The 21147-nt window shown below is 48.3% G+C and overlaps 1 protein-coding gene and 1 pseudogene across 3 annotated transcripts in view; one reads left to right on the top strand and one right to left on the bottom strand.

The window, feature by feature from the left end:
• Positions 1 to 20867, top strand: part of LOC123451955 (outer envelope pore protein 37, chloroplastic-like) — a 31144-nt gene extending 10277 nt beyond the window's left edge. For 2 of the 3 annotated variants that reach the window (XM_045128523.1, XM_045128525.1), the window contains 5 exons: positions 19394 to 19483; positions 19716 to 19886; positions 19968 to 20062; positions 20303 to 20423; positions 20553 to 20867. In XM_045128523.1, the coding sequence (XP_044984458.1) occupies positions 19394 to 19483; positions 19716 to 19886; positions 19968 to 20062; positions 20303 to 20423; positions 20553 to 20684 (609 nt within the window). In that variant the 3' untranslated portion in view covers positions 20685 to 20867. Of the gene's footprint in view, positions 1 to 19393; positions 19484 to 19715; positions 19887 to 19967; positions 20063 to 20302; positions 20424 to 20532 lie in introns of all 3 variants that reach the window. The other variant, XM_045128524.1, reaches the window with a different exon arrangement.
• LOC123398390 lies at positions 979 to 5146 on the bottom strand (annotated as a pseudogene).
• Positions 20868 to 21147: the final 280 nt, after the last annotated feature.

Below are 21147 nucleotides of genomic sequence, written 5' to 3'. Positions count from 1 at the left end.
TCAGATTGCATACCCGATATGAGCTCTCTGTTGCCTCTAGAAATTACACGGTACCACTGAGCTGGACAACTTGAGATGTCTGGAGCACCATCAACTTGAGGGACAATACGAAACTGTGATCCAAGAGTATCAGAACCTTCAAGCTCAAAGAGTTTAGAGCTATCTTGTTCAAGCCTCTTGATCATGGCAAGCTGAACATAAAAGTAAGTGGTGTCTCACATAGCTCGACACTACTCAAATTACAATACCTTAAATAATATGGAGCCTGTCCTAACAAGACTTACCTCTTTCTTTAACTGGTTGCCAAGCTGTGTTTTTTCTGATATGAGTGTACGCAATCCCTGAAGCTCAAACTGCATGTCCATTACCTACGATATTTTTCATGACAACTGTTAGTAAATACATGAGGGGCAAATTGCTACAATGTGCTTCGTCTGATTACAAGATATATGGAAGTATAAGAAGCGGAGATATAGCATTGAGAAAAGAAGACATGCCAATTTGTAAGAAAAGGAGTTAGGACAAAAAGAAACGTAGGGGGTACTCAGTTTGAACTTGACAGAAGAAAGGCAAATGGAACAGAGGAAGTATCAGCATATTAACATAAACACGAAAACTACAACTACATGCATAGAACAATGAACCAATGATGCAAAACAAACCTTGCTTGGCTGGTGTAGCATTTTTATTTGTCTAGCCTCCCGAATCTCTTTCCTAAGTTCCTCTATCTCCTGACCAGGAAAAAACCAAAGATTTTAAGTAAAAAATGTAGCAATTATTAAAATAAAAAGAATCCATGTCAATGCGTTTGCATCATCAACTACATAAGAGGACGTTGAATAACAGTATAGAAATATCCAAGCTCATCATTAATTGAGGAAGCACCTCCTTCTCTCTGCTACTTGATGCCGAATCATGTTCCTGCAACGCTTTCTCAACCTTTTCTATTGCAGCTCTAGATTTTTCAATTTCAGCAAGTGCAAGAGCTCTTTCCTCTTCGGCTACCTTTCGGGCATCTTCAGTAGCCTACGATATACAGGAGAATGATAACTTCGTTATTCAGGTGTAACCAAACGGTATTATTGTAAAAATGAGGGCAGATCATGCCAACCACGGCCAAGCTCGAGTCTGTGAATCCGGGGCAGTGCTTGATGGTAAGGGACCGAAGTGATTTGCAAACGGGGAGCTGTGCAGGTGTAGAGCAAATGTCCTTGATACCAGTACACTTAACCAAAGAGAGAGCCTTGAACTTTGGGCTGCAGTTCAGGAGGAAAGAAAGGATGCCCGTGAGAGTAACCCTGTTGCATTCCTCAATCTGCAAATTCTCCAAAACCTTGGATGCTTCTGCGAAATCCTTGAGAAGACCATCCGAGATTTGGCTGCACTTCCTGAGGTAAAGCTGCTTCAAGCTCGGGCAGAACTTGGCAATGGAAACAAGTGCCAGCTCGGTGACTCGTGGGCAGGAGGTGATGCTCATACATCGGAGCTTCTGCAGGCTAACGGCGTTTGCCATCACCCAAAAAACCCTCTCGCCGACCGATGACAGGCGAGTGAGGGTGAGGTTTGTGATCGCCTTTCCGTAGTACCCAATCACAGTAAGAGAAGCATCAGTGATGCTCAAACCCTGAAGGCAGACCTTGGCAAGCGAGGCTGTCGCGGAGCAGATGAGACCAGCCACTCCCTGGTCACCAACATACGCACAGTTCTTGATGTTCACCGCCTGCAGCTTGGAGCACCTGCCGATGGCCTTGAGTCCTTCGTTGGCAACGTCAAAGCATGATTCAATGGTGAGCGTCTTCAAATCCGGGCAGCCCTGAGCGACGGCGACGAGGCCCTTGTTGGTGACCAGCGGGCAGCCGGTGATGTCGAGCTTCTCGAGCGAGGGGCAGTCGGCGGCGATCTCAGCGAGCCTGGCGTCCGTCACAAGCGGCACGTCCCACAAGGAGAGCGAGCGGAGCGAGGGGCACCCACCGGCGACCGCGGAGATCCCGCTGTCGGTGACGCCGTGCGTCGGGTGGCTCCCACGTACAACGACGCTCTCCAGGCTGCCGCGGAGGCCGTCCGTCGCGGTTAGGGCGACGTCTGTGGCGGCCTCGCCCTCGAGGGTCCTCTCGGAGCGGCCCGGGCGCGCGGAGGCTGCCTCGGCCCCGGCCTCATCCTCGTCCTCGCAGACGAAGACCTGGTTGAGGTCCGACACGGCGGGGGCCTGGGCCCGCTTGATCTCGAAGGCACGGATGCCGCCGAGAAGCGCGAGCCAGCGATGGGAGACGCAGGAGGAGGCGCCCTGCGCGCGGGCGCCCTGCACGCGTTGCAGGACCTCGAAGAGGCACCCGTCCGGGAGCGCGTGGAGGGTGTCGGCGCCTCCCTCAGCCACTGCCTCTTGGCCGCCGGCGCCGCCCGGAGTGCCTCCTCTGCAGCGGAGATGACGCGGGGGTGCACGATTGTCGCACGCCGCCGAACAGAGCCACCGCTGCCGGGTCCAGGACAAGCAGACCGCCATCTACACGAACAAACAAACACAGAAAATCAGCACGCCGAACCAGAAAATTCCTCCAGATCTCCGGCGAAACAAGGTACAAACAGGCAGGCGATCCCAATTCAGTTCGGGGCCCTTGATTACCACGGCAATCGTGGAAGGAGGCATAGCGAGGAAGAGATCGAAGAGCTGCTGCGAGGAAGAGATGGAAGAGCGAGCGAGCGAACGAACGAATGAACCCTGTCAAAGGGAAAAAATCGGGGGAGGAGGAGCGGGGGGTGGGGTTGGGGTGGGGTGGTGGGTTGGGGGAAGGAGGGCAGCGGTTGCTTTTTGCCCTGTGAACCAGATTTTATGTATTTAATTGATAATTGATTGGTTTAAGGAGGAATGAAAAAAAATCGATTGGTTTAATGAGGGATGGAAAAAAAATCGGTGGAACTGTGTTAGCGACGGGGATCTGGCGTGGTTGAACCATCACGACGGACGGCAGATCCCCCTTTAATAGTAGAGAAGATTATTGTGTGTGTGTGTGTGGGGGGGGGGGTGTTGCTTTTGTTAGTCGTTTCAGCCTATGCATCGATAGTAGTGGATGATACTAGGAGAGTTGGGGCAATTTTCGTTGGTTTATTTCTCACACAATGCCATGCCAACCTGAGGGGTTGAGGATACATATTTATAGACTGCTAGCTATGATGCCAGTCTAAGATGCTGCTAAGATGCCAGTCTAAGATGTTATCCTAACTGCCAGTCCTTGATGGTCAAGGATGCTATCCTAACAGCCAAAAGGACACAAGGACCATGTGCTCCAGCCCCACAAAGACCTTAGTACAAAGACTTATCCATCATTCTCCCCCTAAGCCTTGTGCGTCGTCTTGTGGGAAAGTTGAACCATCCCGATCCTGGAGCAGAGTTCGAGGAACTTGATCCTCCCAAGAGGCTTGGTGAGCAGGTCTGCGAGCTGGCAAGTTGAACCATCCCGATCCTGGAGCAGAGTTTGAGGAACTTGATCCTCCCAAGAGGCTTGGTGAGCAGGTCTGCGAGCTGGCCCGTGGTGTTGATGTAGCTCGCCTTGATACTCCCTTCATCCAAACAGCTTCGGATGAAGTGGTACCTCACTCGGATGTGCTTGCTCCGTTCGTGGAAAACAGGGTTCTTTGCCAGGGCCAGAGCGGACTTGATGTCCACCATGAGCTGCACCGTTCTAGTGTCTCGGACGAGGAGATCACCAAGCAGTCGAGCGAGCCAGAGCGCCCGAGTGCAGGCGGTGGAGGCCGCTATGTACTCGGCCTTGTAGCTGGACAGGGCCACCACCTGCTGCTTGACCGACTGCCAGCTCACGAGACACTTGCCGAGGAAGAAGAGGATCCGGCTCGTGCTCTTGCTGGTGTCGATGTCGCCGGCATGGTCGTTGTGCTGTACCCTACGAAGTGTGCCGCCCCCGGACACCTAGGGTAGTTGAGGCCTTGGTCGAGGGTCCCCGCCACGTTGCGGATGATCCTCTTCACCGCCTGCTGGTGCTCCGTCATCGGTCGCTCCATGAACTGACTAACGTAGCCGATGGAGAATGCCGTTCGGCCTTGTGTGGGCGAGGTAGCGAAGGCTCCCCACAAGGCGTCGGTATTGCGTAGCGCCCGCTTCCTTCCTCGTGCTGTCGCGGCTCAGTTTCAGCCTCTCCTCCATCGGGGTGAGAGCTGGGTTGCAGTCGGTGAGCCCAGCTAGGTCAACGATGCGCTTGGCGTAGGCGGACTGTCGAAGCGTGATCCTGGAGTGATCCTGGTGCACCTTGATCCCTAGATAGGAGAGGAGGCCCAGATCACTCATCTGGAAGGTGGCCTTCATTTCTTCCTTGAATGCCGCCACCTCTGCATCCTTGATACCGGTGGTCACCAAGTCGTCAACATAGAAACCCACCAGCAGAGCATTTCCTTCACTGCCCCGTCGATAGACGGTCGCCTTGTGCGGGCTTTGCTCGAAGCCCATCTTCTCTAGCGTGGAATCCAACTTGGTGTTCCATGCCCTAGGTGTCTGTCGTAGGCCATAGGGAGCCTTCCGCAGGCGGAGTACCTTGCCCTCCTGTCCGGGGATCGCAAATCCTGACGATTGATGCACGTAGACTTCCTCCTTCAAGTCGCCATTGAGGAACGCCGACTTGACATCCATGTGATGGACACGCCAGCCCTCTTGGGCAGCTAGCGCAAAGAGAAGTCGCACGGACTTCATCCGTGCCACGGGAGCGAAAGCATCGTCGAAGTCGACTCCTTCCTGCTGCAAGAAACCTCGTGCCACCAAGTGAGCCTTGTGCTTGACGATGGCGCCGACTTCATCCCTCTTCAGCTTGATCACCCACTTAAGGGTGATCGCGCGGTGACCACGAGGGAGGTCAGCGAGCTCCCATGTGCAGTTCTGCTCGACTGCATCCATCTCCAATTGCATCGCGGGGCGCCATGCCGCGTTTCTCCCGACCTTTGCAAAGGACCGAGGTTCGCCGTCGTCACACGCAAGTTGTAGCTGCGCATCCAGGTCGCGTGACACGATGCGCTCCTCGTCGTGAGAGAGCGGAGAAGCAAACTCCACCGGGCCGTGCTCGACGTGAGCTGGTGCTGATGAAGACGAGCCCGAAGGGGTGACTGTCGGTGCTGGAGTACGTGGCGTCGCTGGTTGTGGTGCCATCGGCGTAGCAGACACAGGGGTCGATGGAGTTTTGGGAACTGAGGTAGAAGTGCTCGGCGAAGGGGAGCTGCTTACTCCCCCCGCTTCCTTGAAGGGGACGTACTCGACAATGAAGTCGTCAAACTTCGGAGTCGAGCCGTCGTCCACCGCCTTGTCCCATGCCCATCCTCGCCCTTCGTTGAACACGACGTCTCACGCCGTGCGCACATGCTGTGTCTTTGGGTCGAGGATGCGGTAGGCCTTCGAACCCTCCGCGTAGCCAATGAATACTCCCGGAGTGCTCCCGCGTCGAGCTTGCCGATGTGGTCGAGCTCCTTGGTGAACGCGAGGCAGCCAAAGACCCACAAGTGGGAGACCGCCGGCTTCCGCCCATACCAGGCCTCGTACTGTGTACTGTCGTCGAGTGCCTTAGTAGGCGAGCGGTCGAGGATGTAGACGGCCGTCAGTACCGCCTCTCCTCAAAAGACAGCCGGCATCCCTCTCTGCTTGAGGAGAGCCGAGCCATCCCCGCAACCGTCTGGTTGCTCCACTCGATGACGTCGTTCTGCTGCGGGCTGTACGACACGGAGTAGTGGCGCTGGATGCCCTCATCGACACAGTATGACGCGAATTCAGCCGTCGTTAATTCGCTGTCGTTGTCAGTGCGGAGCACGCGTAGTTTGCGGCCGCTCTCCGCCTCCGCAACAACAGGCGTCCGCTGCCTCTCCCTTGCTGCCGAGAACCATCGCCCACATGTAGCGAGAGAGGTCGTCGACGAGCAGCAGGAAGTAGCGTCGACCTCCTTGTGTGACTGGCGTCACCGGGCCGCATGGGTCCCCGTGCACGAGCTCAAGCCTCTTCTTGGCCTGGAAACACGCCTGCTGGGGAAAGGGGAGTCGCCTCTGCTTCGTCAACACGCAGATGTCGCAGAACTGCTCCACATGGTCGAGGCACGACAGGCCTTGCACCATCTCCTTGGCACTTAGACGCTTCAGGGCCTTGAAATGAAGATACCAAAGTGCTCATGCCATTGCCACGCCTCGTCGTCTCGACGAACAGCAAGACAGACGGGTTGTGCCACCTGCACGTCAAGGACGTAGAGTCGATTTTCACCTCTGGGTACCTTGGCGAGAAGGCGACGGCGGCAATACCAGATGTGTAGGATCCCATGCTCGATCAGCACACGTGAGCCGTTCTCATCCTGATGCCCCAAGCTGATGATGGAGTTCCTTAGCGTGGGGATGTAGTAGACACCGGTGAGCAACCGGTGCTCTCCAGTCTTGGCGATGAAGATGACGGAGCCGACACCCTTAATTCCAATGGTAGAGGCATCCCCAAACTTGACGGAGCCTCGCACGTCGGAGTCGAGCTCGGCGAAGAATACCATTCGACCGGTCATGTGGTGGGTGGCGCCGGTGTCGAGGCACCACCCCACAGTCTTGTCCTCCCCGGAGCCATCGGCGAGAAGAGCGTACGCTTTTGACTCATCGAGGTGGAGGAGAGCTGTTGCGACCGGTGTCGCTGAAGGTAGCTCGATGCTTGCATGCGTCATAAACAGAGCCGTCTCCTCCTCCGCCTGTGTGACGCGAGCCTGACCGTGTCGTGGCTATCGACACTAATTGGCCCAATGGCCAAGCCGGTCACAGTTGTGGCAAGTGTTGTCTTGTCCCGGCTTGTGCTTGCCAGCGGCACCGTCCCTAGCGCCTCTGCGGGCATCACCTTTGACACGTCCTTGTGCCCTGCTCTGGGCGCCTCTTCGCGTCTTGCACGACTTGCCTCGCCTGCGGCCGCCCATCGTGGAAGAGGGCTCCCCCGTCTTCCTGTCACCGAGGTCGGCATCCCACTGCTCCCGAGATAGGAGCAGCGTCCTGCCGGTGGTGATGGGCCCCGAGAGAGACTGTGGCTCGTCGGTGTCGACGACCTTGAGGCGACCTATCGCCTCCTCGATCGTCATCACGGAGAGGTCCAGCAAAGACTCAATCGAGTGAGCCATCTGCTTGTACTTCTCGGGGATGCACCGAAAAAGCTTCTCGACAGCTCTCTCCTCGTTGTAGGTGACATCGCCGAACTGCATCATCTTCTACAACAGCGTGTTGAGACGGAGAGCAAAGTCATCAACGTCCTCACTTGGCTTGAAGGCCAGGCTCTCCCACTCCTTGCGAAGTGCCTGCAGTGTGGATTTGCAAGCACGGTCGCTGTCGATGCGTGCCGCGGCGATGGCGTCCCAAGCCTCCTTGGCAGTCCGCTTGTTGGAAAGCGAGAACTGCATCTCGGGTGGGACCGCGGCGATGAGGGCGTCCAGCGCCCGTCGATCCTCATGGAGGTCGACGTCGCCGTCCTGGACCGCCTCTCACAGGTGCCGAACCTGGAGCCTGATCTTCATGATCGCGGCCCACTCGACGTAGTTGGTTTTGGTGAGGGTAGGCCACCCAACACCAGGACCAACATCCCTGACCACAGTCCGGACCCCGTAGAGGCCGCGGTCCTGGTCATCGCAGCCGCCGTCGCCGTGCGCGCCTCTTTCTGGAGCGCTATCGCGATGTGTGCGGGCGTGCTCGGCTGCCCACTGTGCCGTCCGCTCTTGCGCCACATTGACGCGGTCTGCGTCGGCGCCGTCGTCCGCAGGCGCGGAGCTGCCGCGGAGTGCCTTGGGTATTTCTCCGTGGTGGATGACACTGGGAGAGTTGGGGCAGCACGTGAGGGGAGAGTTGCCCCAACGACTATTGGTTGACGAAGGTAGAAGCAGCAGCAGCGGAGGCAGCACGTGAGGCTACGATAGTGGTGGATGACACTGGGAGAGTTGGGGCAATTTTCGTTGGTTTATTTCTCACACAATGCCATGCCAACATAAGGGGTTGGGGATACATATTTATAGGCTGCTAGCCAACCAAGCATATGCTAAGATGCTAGTCTAAGATGCTATCCTAACTGCCAGTCCTTGGTGGTCAAGGATGCTATCCTAACAGCCACAAGGACACAAGGACCATGTGCTGCAGCCCCACAAAGACCTTAGTACAGAGACTTATCCATCAGCTTTAGGAGATCCCCAATAACTCCATCCTCAATATATGTACTGACATGTAGGGCCTACTTGTCTTCTATGCGGACATGAGATCGGGAAAATCTGACACAACGGCAAGCTCAAGGCAAAGCTGGCCTGCATGGCGTTGCTCGGACCACATGTAGCACCAGGGACTGACACTATCCAGATCTAGCAACCTCCCTTGGCCTCCGCATAATATCGATCCTAAGGCGACACCTTCACACAACGTACACCATGTTGTGGAACGATCGGTATCACAACACAAGTAACGAAATAATCCGCAACAACAACAATATATATATACAACTTCAAACAGACAAATTTAATGAATGAATACAACTAGGGTCTTTTGACGAAGATACAACTCATCAACGGAAGCAAATTATACCTTAGACAGGTAAGTATACAATTACCTTAAGAAGGCTTCAACGAAAGCAAAGGGCACTGCCCTGTATTCCTCCTCGCATCTCCCACTGAGGAAGAACCCACAAGGCACTCACATGGTTGGCAAATTTTAAGATTATTAATGTTTAAGTTGTTCTACGAACAACTCAACAAGATCCGAGTCGCCCATAATCGTGGACACGGCTATTCGAGTAGTTTTATCCCTGCAGGATGCACTATTGTACCCAATACGTTCGACTGTCCCTTATAGGCCAGTCAAACTCAAACACATCATATGCCCAAACATGCGGGTTTAGATCGACTACGACACTCGCCTAGCTACATCCGAGCTGGTCAACCCCTTCAAATACACAACTCAAATCTGTTTTTTCACCATAAAAGGGGTTCGATTACCAGAAGGTAACATCAAGACTTACATATGTGCGCTGCTCGGAGGGACTCCAACATTTATATCCTCACTGTCCAGTAGGATAGCGAACAAAGATGCACTTAACAGTTCTCGGGTCAAGTTTTGTTACCGAGGGCCTGTGATCACGAACAAAACAAGTACAGCCAAACACCTTGGGAGGAACCACCAACTTGTTCTCACCTAGCAATAATTTACAAGGAGGTTTCATATCTAATATTCTTCAAGACATGTGATTTATAGGAAACGTAGCAGTCATCAGTGCCTCACTCCAGAGAAATTCTGGGACATTCATGGTATACATCAATGATTGAGCCACTTGTAAGATGTGGCGATTCTTCCTCTCTGGCACTCCATTTTGAGGTGTGAAGTGTATGGACATAATGTCTGATGTAGAATACCGTGATCAGATAGCGCCCCCCCCCCCCCCCCCCCCCCCAAAAAAAATAAAATAAATAAAACTTGTTGATGTATTCTGTCCCATTTCCGAGCATTTGGACCTGCAGCTTGAACTGAGTTTTAACATACGCGGAGAAAATCTGAAAAGAAGATAGCACTTCATCCTTATGCTTCATAAGGTACACCCAAGTCATTGTGTGAGTAACAGTCAATGAATGTCACATAATACTTGATCCCACTGATAGAGGAAATAGGACATGTCCACACATTAGATTTCACAAGCATAAACGTGGATAGACTTTTGAGCCCCTTACATAGTTTTTTTAGTGTGTTTAGCATACTCACACGCTTCACACTTAAGATTGTTCTTATCAATTCCACTCGTTACATCTGGAAAACTTTATTCATTTTATCAAACGCTACATGTCCCATTCTACAATGATGCATCATGACAATTTTGTGTTGCAGCTAGTGCTGAACCTCATTGCTTGCCGGATTCATCACGGGTCCGTGTACCACAGGCCTATACGTCTGGTTCGGGTCCCAATCTTCTTTCCACTCAGCTTCTCCTGAATTAGGAATACATATTTGTCAACAATTACATGACAATCTATTTTACCAACCAATGCATTTCGAGAGAGTAAATTCACAGGAAATGCCGGTGCGTGTAGCACTGATGATAGCTTAATATTTGCCACACATTGAACTACTCTAGTTCCTTTGATTAACTGAGTTGTACCATCGGCAGTTTGTATTGTTTCTTGATGCGTAGATGGACTATACGATTCAAATCCCCCAAGGTTAACAGCAACATGTTTGCATGCTCCAGAATCTTATATCAATTTTGATTTTAATCCGTGTATAGCTATAGAGGCATTTTCAGTCTTACCTTCATCGGTGTAGACAAAGTGGGCAAAATGCCCAAAGCTTGCATTAGTCTGCTGCTTTCCCCTCTTCACTTCATTCTGCCTAAACTAGACTGTCTTTGCCCTTGATCCATGCCTGACATGTTTGCTCTAGCACTCCTTTGATAACTGAAGTTGTTGGAATTCTCTGCATTCCTGCCTCTAACTCCCCTGTAATTTCCTCTGCCCCTTCCACGGCCATGTCTTGGGGCAAAACAGTTCTGACTTGGATTCCCATTTATTCCACATTGTAATTGTTAGGAAAGCAACTTATCTCTATTGAAGGCCCAAGGGGCATATATATATTACACATGACTTGAGGTGCAAGGAAAGTAAACATAAACTAATAAGGACTCCTAGACTAATACTAATAGACTAATAAGGGCTCCTAGACTAATACTAATACTTCCTAACACCCTCCCTCAAATGCAAAGCGTATGCAATAGCATTGCATTTGAAGAAGTGTAATACTAAAAAAAATGATAATCCAAATCCGCGTCTTGAGAGTGTCGTCGTAGCATGAAGAGTCCTCAAAACTTGTCGAGTCGTCGAAGGAGATAATGAAGAGGTGGCACGTCAGAGGTAGACACCGCATCACTTAAGATACAAGATAAGTATCAAGAGAAGATGGGTTGTCAAAAAAAAAATGTCACATCGAGAGGAAGACAAGAGATGGCACATCAAGAGGAATAAAGCATTGTGCAGAAAATCATAGTCCACGACAACCATCGGCGAAAGAAGCTCGGCGGATAAGGCACGATGGACGTAGATCGACAATGCAAAAGAAGTTCAGAAAATCCTATAGAAAACAACAAGGGCAAATAGGCCACAAAAGTTGCATAGAAAGGATCAGGACCAAAGAAAAGGCCGACGGACTAAGGTATGGTGGACTCACATGGCATAAGAAAACACAAAATATCAATGGATTTGGTGGACGCAGTGGAAAATATAGAAAACTAGAAAACAACTAGCGAGAAGAGCATGCAACACCAGACAAAGGTGCATAAGCATGCAACACTGGACAAAGGACGAAACAACAACATTGGATTTATTTTTTTAAGCTAGCTGCTAACGGGAAGGACTAATGGTAATTAAGAGAACATCAAACAGAGATGTGGTTCATGGTTTAGCAGCAACCAGCGCAGACATGCATGCAGCAGTAGCCCGCGTAGCAGAAGATAGCAGCAGCTACGCACACGGAAGCAAAGCTGCACATGCCGCACAAAGGTAGCACGCAGCAGCAACGTGCGGAGCAGAGGCAGCGGCGGCCAAGAGGAGCACCACCTAGCAGGAACGTCATGCTACTTGCAAGGAACAGTAACAGGACCACCACGTAGCAGCAGGAGCTGCTGCCCACACCGAAGCAGGGGCGAGCAGCCACACGCCCACGCAGCTGTAACGCGCCGGGCAGATCGCGGGGCTGGTGGTGTCGTGAAGCAGCAGCGGAAGAAGGAAAAACCGAGTCAGCCGCGATCTGAAACCGTGTCGACAGCTTGATCCAAGCCACCTCGAGCTGGAGCCTGATCTGGCGGTGGACAGCAGCAAGATCGGCGGCGACGGACAGGCAGGACGAGGCAGCGGCAAGGTGGGGCGGCAGCGGCGCGGACGCGAGCGGGATCCGACGCGAGATCGCGCGTCGACAGCAGGATCCGGCGCGAGATCGCACCTCCATCGGGAGCCCGAGCTGGCGGCGGACAGCAGCGAGATCAGCGGGATGAGGCGGCGGCGGGTGGAGGCGGCGGCGGCTGGAGGCTGAGAAGAGCCCAGGACGAGCCGCCCCTGCTCAGATCGAGCAGCAGAACGAGCCGCCCCTGCTCAGATCGAGAGGAGATCGAGCAGGACGAGGCGGCGTGGAGCGCGCGAGATTGGATCGGGTGGGCGAGTTGCGGCGCCCGAAAAAAATAACCTAAGCTCTAATACCATGTTAGGAAAGCAACTTATCTCTATTGAAGGCCCAAGGGGCATATATATATTACACATGACTTGAGGTGTAAGGAAAGTAAACATAAACTAATAAGGACTCCTAGACTAATACTAATAGACTAATAAGGACTCCTAGACTAATACTAATACTTCCTAACAGTAATAATCCCGTGTCTCCTGCCTATTTGACACATAGTAAGCTGATTTAGGTACCACCTCCACTTTCTCAATCTGTTTCTACCTTGTTTCTTCCAGTGCCATGGCTGCAATGGCCTCTTCTAGTGTAGGCAACTGGGGCAGATGCATTAGTGCAACTGCCCTCAAATGCAGTCCCTTCAAAAAAATATGTAGCCCTCGATCCACTTTTTTGCTTCTGCTACACATTCAGAGTAGGCAGCAACAAGGGTGCAAGGTGGTTCAGATCTGCCCATGCATACCTCAGCTCTCCCACATATGTCATCATTGTTTTTTCATCTCGAGTCAGGTTGTGTATTGTGTCTTCAATCTGAGAGACCAGCATAACATTTCCCTTGCCTGAATGCATCTCTGACAGGGTATTCCATACCTCTGTTGACGTGGAAAGCACTCCTGCTGATGCTGCTACGGCAGGTGTCAAGGAATTCAGAACCAAGTGATTACAGTGAATCTGTATTCCATTTCTTCCACTCCTCTCCCAGCTTCTTTTTGGGCTCACTAACTTTCCTAACACATACCCTTCAATCGATTTCATCCTAAGAATTAGCATCCCCCTCGTGGACCAACTCAGGTACTTTCTGTTAGAAGAGTTAGACAGGGATTGGTGAAATAGTTGATTGTATTGCTTGAGCCTCGTAGGCGTATATATAGGTACATGACCATCTTGGAGTACAAGACAAGGCATGAACAAATCTTAGTTTATCCTATACTTCCTAATAATCATAATACTCAACATCCCCCAGCAGTCACAACGGTAGTGACGCAGACGATGAGATTGGAGAAGAATCCGAAGGTAAGCCGACAGACATCCCCGCACATCCGAAGGTAAGGCAACGTCCGCAACAACTGCGGCAGTCGGCCTAACAGAGGCCGGCGAGACTCCAACTCCTCCAACCGCTCACACTCGGACACGATCCGATGCCAAATGTGCGGCAAGCCGGGGCATTCAGCAAAAGATTGCTGGTATCACTTCGATGAAGATGGTGATGACTCATCTCAAGATGAGAAGGTGACTGGAGCTGCGGAGGGCTCTTACGGCATCGACACAAATTGGTATGTCGACAGCGCGCCACGAATCACATCACCGGCGAACTAGAGAAAGTAACCATGCGGGAAAAATACCGTGGCAAGGACCACGTTCACATCGCCAGTGGAGAAGGTATTAAAATCAGCCATATTGGTCATTCCATCATTAAAACCCCTCACAAAAAGATTCATCTTCGAAAAATTCTGCATATTCCTAGTGCCTCCAAGAATCTTCTTTCCGTTCATCGTATTGCTATTGACAACCATGTCTTCCTTGAGTTTCACCCTTTCTTCTTTTTGATTAAGGATCAGGCAAAGAAGAAGGTGCTCTATCGAGGTAGATGTGTTCGTGGGCTATACCCTTTGATTCCAGAGCTTAGAAGATTGAATAAACAAGTTCTTAGTGCCATCAAAGTGTCTTCAACACGATGACATGATCGTCTAGGGCATGCATCTTTTTCTTTAGTTGAGCGTTTGCTTAGGAAAAATAAACTCCCACATGTTGGAGAGCGCATTGTTGAAACAATTTGTGATACCTGCCAAAAGGCCAAAAGTCATCAATTACCTTATCCAGTGTCTACCAACATTTCCATCAAACCATTGCAACTTATATTTTCTGATGTTTGGGGCCCTGCGCCCTCTTCTGTTGGTAGACACACATACTCAAGTGCTTCTTAATTTCCAAGCTCTTGTTGAACGAAAATTTGACACCAAGATTATTGCCCTGCAATCAGATTGGGGAGGTGAATATGAGAAACTAAACTCTTTCTTTCAAAATCTTGGAATATCTCATCATGTGTCCTACGCACATGCCCATCAACAAAATGGGTCTGCTGAGCGTAAATACAGGCATATTGTTGAGGTAGGCTTAGCACTTCTTGCTGGCGCCTCCATGCCACTCAAATTTTGGGATGAGGCATTCCTCACCGCCGTTCATATAATCAACATGCTTCCTAGTCGTGTTATTAACAATGAAACTCCCATGGAAAGGCTCCTGCACACCAAGCCAGATTACTCATCTCTTCGTGTGTTTGGATGTGCCTGTTGGCCAAATCTTTGCCCCTACAACAATCACAAGCTTATGTTTCGCTCCAAGCAATGTGTTTTCCTTGGCTATAGCGCTCAACATAAAGGTGTTAAGTGCCTTGATGTTTCCACTGGCCATGTCTACATCTCACGGGATGTCGTCTTTGATGAAACAAAATTTCCCTTTTCTGATCTTCATCCTAACGCCGGTGCCCTTCTTCGAAAAGAAATCCTCCTTTTACCATCTAGTTTCACTGGTCTTGATCAAGGGGAAAATGATTGTGATGATCAAATTTTGGCTAATTCTCATAACTGTCTACTTGAGCCTTGTGATGATGTAGATGAAAATCATGGAGACAACAGTGTGGAAATTAGCAAAAATGGTGAAGAAAATAGCCCCACAACGCGACATTTTATGTGTCCACGGCTGGGGGACAGATCCTCCTCGGGATTGGCGTTGCAGGAGTCCAGCAACGGATCTCCCTCGGGATCAACACGGCCGCAGGGTGTCAGCGCGGCAGAAACCGCGTCGCCTGCGCACCTGGATGCCGCAGCCGGCTCGCGCCAATCTTGTGGCGACACGCGGCCTGCGTCGGCTCGCTGGCCTACTGATGTGCCCCGCCACTACGTGAGGCGCCAACCGGCGCGCGTGGGCCGACAGGAGACCGGCGCGTAGCTCGGTGCTGGCTTTGCCCAGTCGACCGACTTGGGATTCAACGAGGATTTGGTTGGGCCCGTGCCATCATCACCTCATGAGGATCTTCTGCGCCGGTCGCTATGACGCTAACTTCACCAGAGATGATAGAAGATCCCGTTGTATCGCTGGAGGGATCAGCTTCAGGACCAGGAGGTGCAGCCGGTGGATCTTCTGCTCCAAGCAACCCTGCTGCAGTCCCTGTTCTACCGCGTACACGCTTACAAGAAGGGGTAACAAAACCTGTTGATTATAAGCAAATAAGAAAGTTTGGTCTTGCATGTTCAATAGGTGAACCTAGTACTCTCGAGGAGGCACTCAGTGACACATGATGGAAGAAGGCTATGGAAGACGAACATATGGCACTTCATAAAAATAAAACATGGCATCTGGTTCCCCCACAGAGAGGTAAAAACTTGATTGATTTTAAGTGGGTTTTCAGAATCAAAAGAAGATCTGATGGAACCATAGACCGATACAAGGCTAGACTAGTTGCAAAAGGCTTCAAACAACGGTATGGCATTGACTATGAGGACACGTTTAGTCGTGTTGTAAAAGCTGTAACTATTCGTCTTGTACTATCCATTGCTGTTTTCAGGGGATGGAGTCTCAGACAGCTAGATGTACAGAACGTGTTTCTTCATGGTGTTTTGAAAGAGGAAGTATATATGAAACATCCTATATATGAAACATCCTCCTGGGTTTGAAAGCAAGAGTAAGCCGTTTCATGTGTGCAAGCTTGATAAAGCCCTATATGGACTGAGCATGGTACTCCAGACTCAGTAAAAAACTCCAAGCACTTGGTTTTGCTCCCTCAAAATCTGATACGTCTTTGTTTATCTACAATAAGTCAAATACCTCAATATTTGTCCTTATCTATGTTGATGATATTATTGTCACAAGTTCATCTGATGAGGCAATAACAGGACTGTTGAAAGATCTAAGTGCTGAGTTTGCTCTCAAGGATTTGGGAGACTTGCATTTCTTCCTAGAGATTGAAGTCAAGAAACATGGTGACAACCTTCATCTCTCTCAGGAAAAATATGCTACTGATCTGGTGAGAAGAGCAGGTTTGCAGGGATGCAAGTCCTCTCCAACCCGTCTCTCTCGTACTGAAAAGTTGTCCCTCACTGATGGTGAACTTCCGAGTCAAGAGGATAGCACGAGATATAGAAGTTTGGTGGGAGCACTCTAGTATTTAACTTTGACAAGACCTGATATTTCTTTTGCTGTAAACAAAGTATGTCAGTTTCTTCAGGCACCCACCAACACCCATTGGACTGCCGCCAACGTATAGTAAGATATGTGAAGGATACCCTGAATCTTGGTATCACCTTCAACAAATCTTCATCCATTCTTGTTAGTGCCTTTTCTGATTCTGACTAGGCAGGATGTCTAGATGACAGACGCTCTACTGGTGGTTTTGCAGTGTTCTTTGGCTCTAATTTGATATCGTGGTGTGCTAAGAAGCAAGCCACTGTATCAAGGTCAAGCACAGAAGTTGAATATAAGGCACTAGCGAATGCCACAACTGATTATTTGGGTGCAGTCTATGTTAAGAGAACTTGGTGTGAAGCATACACCAGTCCCATGTTTGTGGTGTGACAATCTTGATGCTACTTATTTATCTGCTAATCCTGTTTTTCATGTCAGGACAAAACATATTGAAATCGATTTCCACTTTGTCAGAAAAAGAGTTGCTAGAAGGCAACTGGAAATTCGGTTTGTGCATTCACAGGATCAGGTTGTAGATGGATTCACAAAAGCATTGCCAACAAGAAATCTTGAGGAATTTAAGCGTAATCTCAACTTGACAAAGTTGTGATTAAGGGAGGATGTTAAGCATATGATGCCTCCCGTGGTGTGCACACAACCGGCTATCTTGGACTCCAAGGAAGATGGCTAGATAGAGTTAGTTTAAACGATTGTAATCTCTTTTAACCGAATATCTCTATCTCTCTTATCTCTTCTTCTCCAAGATGTAATTCAAATTGTGTACGCTATCTCAGGGAGTTGCGCCCCTGCTTATTTAACACGCAGCCGTCGCCCTGATTAGGGTATGATGTTCTCACACACCACTAGACATATGGCCACATGGGCCAGGAGATGTAGCACAAGCTGAAGCCTAGTTAGTATCCAACACTCAGTAACAAGTTAATCAAGATGCAACTAACTTGCGTTTCAACTTTCATGATTTTTCATGGCATCCATGAAGCTCCCTTTCAATTTTCCAAGTTTCAACATTTGCACTTCTAATACCTGGTTTTTCTTTAGTTCACCTGGATGAATTAATTATGGCAAGTGCAACTTGATGAGCTGCTCTATCTGTTTCATCGTATGTATAGGTCAGCCCCCATAGGTTTTTTAAAGTCACATACTTGTCACAACCTGTGTTTGATCATGAAATGATTCCTTTTTCTCAAATACGCATGAGTGTGTGTACTATATATTAAAGAAGAGGATGGGGTAAAGAGCCCCCCTACGTTGGTGATTACATATTACATGAACACCAGCTCCACCCTCCTACTCAAATATAATTTCTCGAATTAGCCCGCCTCTCCAAAGCCCCAAACAAGGCTTCCACATCTCCCTTTAAGATTCCTGCTTGCGTCCATGCTCTACCTTCAATATCTCTATTCTATGAACTACATGTGGCAGTGATGGTGAAGCTCCATCAATCACAATGGCGTTGCGGTGTTTCCATAACTCCCACATTACTAGAAGGAAGATCACATGTATGACTTTGTTGCCTAGGCCCGCCCCAAGCTTGTTAGTGCACAATCTTGATCCCCTTGGGGCGACCCAATCCAGTTTGTTGAGAGCTAGACAAGCACTGGTCCAGACGTCCCTCGCGAGAACACACTCCAGTAGGATGTGATTTATGCTCTCCTCCTGGGCATGAAACGGGCAGCCTCTTGGTGTGCATATAAAAATTTGAGCATGTGTGCATAAAAAAATCTTTAGTTTTTATTGGCATAATGACCTGATTATTTCAGTTTATTTGGTACAGAAATATGCGCTAATGAAATCGAGCATTAATCATTACCTGGATTTTGCTAGGGAATTCTCATTAGTTATGTTTGCATACTATGTATAGTAATTAACACTTGTATGTACATTCTACTGCAAAATGAGATGTTCTCTCTATTATACTTCTCTCTATGGAGTAGAAAAGAAACAACTCAGTATATGCTACCTGTTTTTCTCCTTTTAACTGTTGAGGCTTGTTCACGGCTTGTGACTATTTCACGGCTTTTTACCTACTGTTCTAAAACAAACGGTATCATATCCAGAGATATTTTTGTTGAAAGTTTTGTTTGAAAAGCACAATCATTGTTGTAGTCTTGTCGTGTCCTATGAAAACCAAAGCACAATCATTTTTTGCTGCTGCCACCTAATGGTCGTTTTTGGGGTTACTCGGCTTGTTGGTTTTTGTTGCAGGTGCATGTTTTTCTCGTTGTAGTATTGGATTGAATGGTGTGTGTGACGAGGCTTCCTAGTAAATATATTTTTTATCCTTAATGCAATGATACACAGTTCTCATGCATCTTCGAGAAAAAAATATCATGTTTCCGTTGCAATTTGTTGAAAGTTGGATTTATGTGCTTGACCAGTGGTACAGATACACCTGAACAATGAGAATAACATGCATCTTGTTCCTGATTTGGTTCTCTGCCATAGCACCTGATGATAATATACATACCATCCGATCTGCTGGCTGGCTAAAATGACTATTGTTTTCGTTTGACATTTCTCAGATAGTAGCAGTCCCATCCAAAATTGGTATGTGGTTTCTACCATTACATGACATCACCCACCCAGTATTCTAAAGTTGGCATTCAGCTTATAGTTTTATACTCCTTCTGTCCGGAATTACTTGTCAGAGGAATGGATGTATCTAGACGTATTTTAGTCCTAGATACATCCATTTTTACCCATTCTGCTACAAGTAATTCCAGATGGAGGGAGTACTTGATTGCCACTTCTATTTGAGCTAAATGAAATATGAGTAATGATTTGCACATTGTCAATATACTCCTTGGTTCTAAATCTAATGGAAGGCTTACCCAACGTTAGAAAATGTTATGCTAATCTTATACTCCCTCTGTCCCAAAATTCTTTTCTTAGATTTGTTTAAATACTAGACAAATCTAAGACAAGAATTTTCGGACGGAGGTAATATTTTGTTGTTCTACAGTGTATACTATATATCATAAAAGATAGGTGACAACATTTTATTTCTTAGGAGGGACAAGGAGAAGTGGCAGTAACTACTAATTTGGGAGATTCACCATGCAAAATTGAGTTAGCATCGCTGGTTCCTCCTAATGGATTGGTCAGTATTTTGCATTGCAGAGGATTTTTTTTTAGCTGAAGACAGCTAGTGTTATGCAATCACAAAGATCTTCCTATATGTATGCTGTGCTGTGATTCCTTTCTTGTGTTGTCAACTTTTTCAGAAGCTGTCAAATCTTTGGTACAGATCATGTGAACATTGCAACCTTTTTTAGTGTGGTAATTGAGTTTATTACTTAGATACCATGATAATAGATATCTTCTGTGTGTAGCCAAGAGCAACCTTGATGTTTCCTAACGGGGAAATTTCAGTTAAGGAGAAGAAATTGGATGAGGGTGAGAAAATTTTGTCAGTAAATGGTATAGTGAAGTCTCATGTTCTGAGTGGGGTTTGCACTGCATTGTACAATGATAATATGATGAATATCAAGTATCTCTATAAGGTACATCCCTAAGCTGGCCTTGTTTAATGAGCATTTGCTCTGCCATGTTGCTTGTAATGGATCATTTGTTCTATTTTGTAGGATGATGAGCTTTCATTCATTCCCAGCCTCACTTTACCATCAAATTCACTATCATTTGGTTTTAAACGCCAGTTAACTCCTTCAGACAAGTTCAGGTAAACAAAAATGATGTGAATGATTTCCATCTTTTTGTTGGAATCCAGAAGCTCTACAGGTTGATGTAGAGTAGCTGATCTAGGCTTAGAAAAGAAACATCATATGATTTGCCTACTAGATCTGTGAGACTGTTGCAAATGATGCACTTGTAACCTTGCTGTACGTTCCAATGCACATGGAGCTTGAAGCCCCTTGTTTATATGTTACGTCCATTGCTTAACGTTCCTTATCATCTTCAGTTATCGGTACCATTTTGACACGAACTACTGGAGTGCTGTCTATAAACAAAAGGCCAGTAAGCATGTCAAATGGAAAGCAGGTTATGGGTCGAACGAAAGGCTTGGCTGGGCATCTGTTTGGGTAAGGATTTACTCATAACTAACAGCAATAACTAGTCAGCGTAATTTGGATCATCATAGGACTTAAGTTATTGTTTTTTTAATAATATTTTGTTGTTGGATTCATGTAGATTTGCACCATGTAATGCAGGTTGGGGACGCAAGCGGCAAGACAAAGGAGGCCCCCCTGAAGACAAAAGTCCAACTTATGGTGAAAGTCCCTCAGGACAATATACGGAATCCAACTGTAGTGTTGCGGGTGAAGAAAAGATGGGACTTTTAGTTCCCGAATCATAAGTGCAACATGTGTGGCCCTGTTTTGTACAATTAAAGTTGCCATCCGAAAAGAAAAGACCAACCTGAAAAAAGACTGAAACTTGCCATTCGAAAAAGAAGTTGTCATGCTCGACAACTAAAGTTGTCATCCTTGCGTCATTAAATTTGTCATAAAAAATGTTTCGAATTATCATGTGTTCGTATCATACATGTGGTAATTATCAGGGTTAGTTTGGATATTTACGAGATAATTGCATCTCGTCCTCGTAGTTGCTGGCGAGGTCCAACTTGATCTTGGAGGTTGCAAAGTGCTTTGATACATCCCGGTACAAGAAAGTATGTGTTCAATATGGTCTCTGAGGTTGAAGCAGCAGTCCTGGCTCCAGGGGCAGAGCTGCATCTGCATCTACCTAGCCTAATGCACTCATGCACATGCTTGATCTAAGTGCTAAAACTATCAGTAAAAAATA

This window comes from Hordeum vulgare, chromosome 5H, assembly GCF_904849725.1.
Source record: "Hordeum vulgare subsp. vulgare chromosome 5H, MorexV3_pseudomolecules_assembly, whole genome shotgun sequence".
NCBI lineage: Eukaryota > Viridiplantae > Streptophyta > Magnoliopsida > Poales > Poaceae > Hordeum > Hordeum vulgare.
This window is presented reverse-complemented; position numbering and strand designations above follow the sequence as displayed.